At 40.8% G+C, this 7,500-nt stretch overlaps 1 protein-coding gene across 3 annotated transcripts in view; it reads right to left on the reverse strand.

The window, feature by feature from the left end:
* The window catches only part of LOC123515161 (growth/differentiation factor 8-like), a 39,799-nt gene that overhangs the window by 2,859 nt on the left and 29,440 nt on the right, over positions 1-7,500 (reverse strand). The window contains exons 2-6 of one of the 3 annotated variants that reach the window (XM_045273651.1): positions 5,144-5,385; positions 3,846-4,333; positions 2,374-2,620; positions 1,569-1,716; positions 692-867 (exon numbers count right to left, since the gene is read on the reverse strand). The exons of 1 other annotated variant lie outside the window; for it this stretch is intronic. In XM_045273651.1, the coding sequence (XP_045129586.1) occupies positions 692-867; positions 1,569-1,716; positions 2,374-2,620; positions 3,846-4,333; positions 5,144-5,385 (1,301 nt within the window). Of the gene's footprint in view, positions 1-691; positions 868-1,568; positions 1,717-2,373; positions 2,621-3,845; positions 4,334-5,143; positions 5,386-7,500 lie in introns of those variants that run through there. One more of the 3 variants, XR_006677805.1, reaches the window with a different exon arrangement.

A 7,500-nucleotide genomic window follows, 5' to 3' on the forward strand; every position in this document is an offset into this window, starting at 1 on the left:
TGTGTTGGAATGTGTTTTGAAGTTGGATAGAGTATTTGAGTGTGTGTATATGGTTTTGGGCGTTTAGGTGAAGTTGGTGGTGTTGTAAGGGTGTTGTGGTGTTTTTAATGGGTTTTTGAGATTTGGATAGGATGTTTGAACGTGTTTGGAAGTTAGATAGGGTGTTGGAATGTTTGAAAGTTGGAATGTTTATTTAAGAGAGAGAGAGAGAGAGAGAGAGAGAGAGAGAGAGAGAGAGAGATGTATTAATAATCACTATACTCTTAAAATAACGTAACATATAAACAGATCAATATATCCATTTGATTTGCCTCTCTCTCATATATTCACCTGGGAAATGAGATTTATCATATAATACCTTAAAAGAAAGTAAGAAAAAACTTCATTTTCTAAAGCATGAGTGAAAATCTAACAGATTTCTCCTTACATTGTCGTAGATTAATTTGCTTGTCTTTCTATTACTCATTATAAAGTGAAACTTCTTTAAAACTAAATTAACTATAGTAATGTTTATATTACCTTCAAAGAAAACGGTACTTTCTCACACTCACAGAACATGGTAGTAAAATCAGGGAGACTCATCCAAAATTACACAAGAAATGAAAGAAAACGAAACCTCCTTAGCAATCAAAGAACACTGAAGTATAACAGGAAGTACTCCTCTAAAACTTCTTCTCTACTCATACTTTACCTTCCTGAGGGCGTGAAAGACTAGCGTTGCAAGGATACCCCCAAACACGCCCGCCAGAGTGGAATAGAAGTTTAATACGAAGAAGAACCCGCCGAGAGACAGGGCTGTGAGGAGGCTGTGGCGGCCATATTGTCCAGAGTAGAGGGCTGTGTAGGGTGGGTCGTCTAGCAGTGTGCCTGGGGAGTAGATAGATAGAAATAGATAGCTATGTTTAAGTTAGATTGACAGGGAGATCGATAGATAGATAGATAGATAAGAGGATAAGATAGATTGACAGATAGAAAGATGGAGATGAATAGATAAATAAGAGTAAAAAGATAGAAAAAAACAGACTGAAAGAGAGAAAAATGGATAGATAAGAGTTTGAGACAGATAAACTAATATATAGGAATATGAAAAAAGATAGACTGACAGATAGAAATAGGTAAATAAATAAAAAGTCAGGATACACAAAACAAATATTAAAACACACACACACACACACACACACACACACACACACACACACACACACACACACACACACACACACACACACACACACATCCGAAAATTCTAAACAGGATAGAAAAAACGAAAAATTAAAGAAAAAACACAAAATGAAAAAAAACTCCAATATTTTTAAAACAGTGAAGAAACAGACATACCCAGTGCCACTAAAACACACAAAACATTTCTAAACACGGTAAAAAAAAAAAAACGAAAACTAAACAAAGAAAATTACAAAATATAAAGAAAAAAACACCTACATTTTCTAAACAGCACAAACAGACTGAGTGGGCCCTTTTCCTTTATATTTTACTTGCCCTTAGCCTGTTCTCTTGTTACATAGAAAAAAAAAAAACACTCATACCACAGTTCCCCAAGTGCCACTCACCACAGAGGGCGCCAGTGAGGGTGCCAAGAAGGGCCTGACCAAACACAGTAGGTGAGAAGACAAGGGTAGCAGCGAAGACAAGCCCTGAAGACACTAGGCCCTCACACCCATACACTTGTCCTGCCCCGCGCACCACACCTTGGAGGACCTGAATTATGGAGGGTAGGGAGGGGGTTTGGATACATTTTTATGATTAATTCCCTTCAATGCCAGGACACGTTTTTATATTAACTCTGGTTACTGTTTGGTGATTTTATTCAGCTTCCAAATCTTATGTTGGGGGATTAGAATAGTGATGACTGTGGCCATTCATCTTCTGACCTCCATAGACCCTTCTTAATGTCAATAAAATGGTCTTATCGTAGCCAAACTCATAAAATGCTCACAAAATAAGCCAAACTTTTAAAATGCCTTCGAAACATATCAAATTGTCTGAAAGTGCTCCAAAAACATGAACCTTCATATTTATTCTGATTACTATTTCGTGATTTTTTACAGCTTCAGAAACTTATGTGGGGGATTAAAATAGTGAAGACTGTGGCCATTATACTTCTGACCTCCATAGACTATTCGTGATGTCAATAAAATCGTCTAATCGTACACAAAACTCAGGTAAAAGTGCGTCCCAGTACTGAAGGGGTTAAGGATGGAGATATAGAGAAAAATATGAGAATTATCCACCATTACACACACACACACACACACACACACACACACACACACACACACACACACACACACACACACACACACACACACACACACACACACACACACACACACACACACACACACACACACACACCAAGGTCCATTGTAGGTGATGCTGTGTTGGTGTGACAGTCACATTAACAAGACCCTCCATGAGAACAGGTGTGGCAGGGGCGGTGGCAGTCGGCAGGACGGGGACATCTGGGACACCTCTTGGCTCAGGAATGTCCTTGAATCCTAGCGAGGTGCAGAGCGGTGTCCCAATGATCACGTAAGACACAGTAAGGCCTGGCAAGTTGGTTTGGGACAGGAGCGTAGACACTGCATTGCCACTTAGGACACTGTTGGTTAGGTCAGGTCAGGTCAGATCAGATCAGATTAGGTTACGGCACTGCTAAACTACTTAACCCCTTCAGTACTGGGACATTTTTTTTACTTTGTGATTTGTGTACGATTAGACCATTTTATTGACATTACCAAGGGTCTATTTTAATCCCTAACATAAGTTTCCGAAGCTGTGCAAAATCACAAAATAGTAACCAGAATAAATATGAAGGCTTATGGTTTTAGGGCATTTTGAGATAGTTTGGCATGTTTTGAGAGCATTTTTAAAACAATTTGGCTTGTTTTATGAACATTTTATGACAGTTTGCCTACGATAAGACCATTTCATTGATATTAGGAAGGGTTTATGGAGGTCAGAAGATTAGTAATTACAGACTTCACTATTTTAATCCCCATGTAAGTTTCTGAAGCTGTGTAAAGGCGGTATCACACTAGCACTTTTTCCGTCGATTAATGCGATTTCCGTCTATTTTTCAACGTTCCGCATGAACTTATCGCATGAATTTGTCAGACGATAGGGATCGTTTCCGTCTGGAAATTTTCCGCCTTTGTTTACATACCAAGACCAAGACCACAAGACTTGCCGCGTCTCCTCAACCTGCTTCTACGTGCATTGGTTCTACCACTAACCATGAACGCATCCATGCACGCTTTTTGGCTTGTTTAGCTCGTCTAACTTTCGTAATTCACAGTATTACTTTCAGAGCTGCGTATCTTTGCCGCAGCGTGGCCTCCATGTTTGTTTACATTAATTTGTTGGTCTGTGTTGGCGGGAAGTGACGACGGAAAGTGACGACGAAACACAGTTTGTGTGACAGGCCGCAGCCAAAATATTGTCGATTTTCTGAAAAACGACGGAAAAAGTAGACGGAAAAAGTGCTTGTGTGACACCGCCTTAAAGTCACCAAATAGTAAGCAGAGTGAATATGGAAACGCATCATGGTACTGAAGGGGTTAAGGGCTAAATAGGTTATTATTAGGGTACTCAATTTTAGAACATTACTAAGTTAGGACATCATAGGATATTGTTGGGGTGTTTCAGAGTTAGATTAGGTTAGGTTAAGACACGCTAGGATACTTAAGAGCTAAGTAATGTATTGTTAGGGTACTCAATTTTAGGACATTATTTGCTTAGGACATCATAGGACACTGCTGGTTAAGTCAATCTAGGTTAGCTTAGGTTAGGAAACCCCACATAAACCCACACACACGAACACTCACCTAACAGCCGCTAGAACCCCAAGAAGCAGAGCTGTAGACATCACTCCACCAACACTCGAACCATGACGCAGAACAAATCCATGACCAAGACGAGAGTGCATAGCGTGTCCTACTAACAGCCCCAGAAGAAGCCCATGCTGCGTCACCTGTCCACTTGATACAATATGCTGAGGTTGCCGAAGCAGCACCGCCGTGAGAATAGCAACTAGAAGGGCCCCAATACCCCACACAACGACTAGGGGCGCCTCAATTAGCAGGGCCACAAGAACAAGGGCGCCGCTGAAGGGGTTGTTAGCTAAAAGAGGCGCTCCTAATGTCCTTAGTATGGCGTTGATGAGACGTAAAGGCAGGACTGGTGATAGGAGAGGCCAGCGTTCAAGAAAGTCTGTTAGGTATTGTGTGTCGCCCGTTACCCAGTGGAACGCCCCGTATAAACAAGGTGGGGGTTCAGGATCCTCTAGTTCTTCCTCCTGGCCCTCTGGAGTCACCTGTGGGAGAGAGAGATTGAGGATAGAACCTATAAGGGAGGAAGAAGATTAAAGACAGAAAGGAAAGATTAGAGGGTAACAAAAAAATGTATTGGGAAGAACAAGGAAAATTAGTGTGTGAGAGAAGATAAGGAGAGATTGGGGAGTAAATGTATAGGGAAGTGCAAGGAGATTAGTGTCTGAAGGAATATTAGGAGAGATTAGGATTGGAATGTATAGGAGAGGAAAAAAGGAGATTAGTGTGAGAGAAGATAAGAAGATATTAGGGAGTAGAATGTATAAGAAAGGAAAAGAAAGATAAGTGTCTGATGAATGGATAAGGGAGAAAAAAGGGTTATAGTGTCCGAAGGAAGATAGGAAAGGGAGATTAGAGGAATGTATAGGGGAGGAAAAGGAAGATAAGTGTGTGAGAGAAGATAGAAGGAAGAGATTAGGGGAGTTGAATGTGTAGGGAAGAAAAAGGGAGATTAGTGTCTGAGAGAGATAGAAGGAAGAGATTGGGGATTATAATGTATAGGAAAGGAAAAGGAAGATAAGAGAGATTAGGGAGTAGAGAATAATGAGGAAGAAAAGGGCGATTAGGGAAGATAAGAGTGTTTGGATAAAGAAAGTGTTCTGGTGCTATATAGGAAAATAAGGGTTGTGGAATGTATATGGGAAGGAAAAAAGGGAAGATCATTATAGTACGTGAAGGGAAGGTAGGGTGTTTGAATACAAACAATAAAAAAAAAGAAAAAAGAAAACAAAAATAAAGCAAATAAAAATCCAGATAAAACACGAAAAACGAGCTTAACGACCACAACGACATACCTGCGACTCAAACGACCCTGTGTGAATGGACGGCTCGCTCACCCCGAGGTCGTAGGTTGACATTTTACGTACTTTGGGTCGTATATTCATTTGCATGTCGTTGGGGAGAAAGGAGGGTCGCCTTGACGTCTCCCACGTTGGTATATTCAGTTGATTACGACCCTTACCTCCTCCTACCACCCCCGGAGGCCCCAGTGTCCCTTGAGTCCCTGGGGTCTTACTAGAGGATGTTTGGGGATCGTCTGAAGAGGAGGGAGGAGGAGGAGGAGGAGGAGGAGGAGGAGGAGGAGGAGGAGGAGGAGGAGGAGGAGGAGGAGGAGGAGGAGGAGGAGGAGGAGGAGGAGGAGGAGGAAGAGGAAGAGGAGAAAGAGAAAGAGACAGAGGAGAAGGAGGAGGAGTGTTTGTTGTGTCTTCCTCTTCCTCCTTGTTGACATCAGTGATTACTATGTGTGGTTGCATTGTGTGTGTTTGTGTGTGTGTGTGAGAGAGTATGAGTCTTACCTATCTTATCTTAATCAGTTTTGTTTATGTTTTTGTGTTTGTACACACACACACACACACACACACACACACACACACACACACACACACACACACACACACACACACACACGTGCGCGTGCGCGCGCTCGGAGTCTTATTATCCTTTTCTTTATGCTTTTCTATGCTTCAAATTTCTCTCTCTCTCTCTCTCTCTCTCTCTCTCTCTCTCTCTCTCTCTCTCTCTCTCTCTCTCTCTCTCTCTCTCTCTCTCTCTCTCTCTCTCTCTCTCTCTCTCTCTCTCTCTCTCTCTCTCTCTCTCTCTCTCTCTCTCTCTCTCCAAATCAGTTTATTCTTCTGCCTATTTCCAAACCTGAAAAGTATTTATTGAATTAATTTAAATGTCTTAACCTTTTGTTCAGTTTACACACCTGTCAGCCTCTATCACACACCTGTTTATGATGTAAGTATCGGTTAAGCACTTCCTACACTTGTTTATTACCACACCTGTAATCTATTTTCCATACCTGTAAATTCCTTTCCCCACCTCGTCACTGTTCTTCAATTTCCCACACCTGTATTCTATTTTCCATACCTGTAATTCCTTTTTCACACCATTTCATCACTTTATAACCTGTTCTTTAATTTCCCACACTTGCTTTAATCTTTTCCAAGCAAACTATTTTCAAGTAAACTTTTCTGAAATCAATTTTTCTTGGGTACATTTTTTCCGAGCTAAAATCTCTCAGGTAAACTAAAAACACAAATAAATAGATCTAGTTAGTGACACGTACAGGTAAACAGGCAATAAGTTGGAGCTATCTTGAGTGAGGGAGGAAGGAAGGAATGAGGAATAGAAGGAGGAGGAGGAAGAAGAGGAAGATGAGTAGCGGAGGAGGGAGAGAAGGAGGCGAGTTCAGGGTAAAGTCCTGAAGAAGACTGGAGTAAGATACAGGATGCTACTCTATCTCTCTCTTTCTCTCTTTTTCTCTCTCCAAGTCTTGCGTGACATCTCTGCTCTTTACCTTTATCCCTCCCCCTCCCTCTCTCTCCTCCTCTCCTCTCTCTCTCTCTCTCTATCTCTCTCTCTCTCTCTCCCCTTTCCCTCTCCCCTCCTCTCTTTCCCAATCTCTCTCTCTCTCTCTCTAATACCTTCTTTTCATTAAGTATCAGGATTTTTTATAATGAAATGCATCGACCTCTCTCTCTCTCTCTCTCTCTCTCTCTCTCTCTCTCTCTCTCTCTCTCTCTCTCTCTCTCTCTCTCTCTCTCTCTCTCTCTCTCTCTCTCTCTCTCTCTCTCTCTCTCTCTCTCTCTCTCTCTCTCTCTCTCTCTCTCTCTCTCTCTCTCTCTCTCTCTCTCTCTCTCTCTCTCTCTCTCTCTCTCTCTCTCTTTCCTACTAATATTTGTGTTTTGTTTGCTTATTTATTTATTGTTTTTTTGTTTGTGTTATAAATTGTAAAGGTGAAAGAAAAAACATTTAAAGACACCATACTTTTTTTTCCATCATTCATCAAACACTTTTTTTTTTATATAATTTTCTTTTTTTTCCCTTACAATCTTTTACTTCAGTGATAGAAAATAACACATATTAGGTTATCAGAGGACAAAAATAATATATAGATGAAAAGGAAAAGAATTATACATACACATATGAAAGATTTTAAGACACAGATGAAAAGACTAAGAATTGATGAATGCCTACTCTCTCTCTCTCTCTCTCTCTCTCTCTCTCTCTCTCTCTCTCTCTCTCTCTCTCTCTCTCTCTCGCTCTCGCTCTCGCTCTACTATGCTTAGGAAACAGTTTTTTGGTTTTCGATAATTTTGTTCGTGTGTGTGTGTATCTTTTTTATTTTATTTTTTTCTTTTATCTATCT

Source organism: Portunus trituberculatus, chromosome 5 (assembly GCF_017591435.1).
Source record: "Portunus trituberculatus isolate SZX2019 chromosome 5, ASM1759143v1, whole genome shotgun sequence".
NCBI classification, from domain to species: Eukaryota; Metazoa; Arthropoda; class Malacostraca; order Decapoda; family Portunidae; genus Portunus; species Portunus trituberculatus.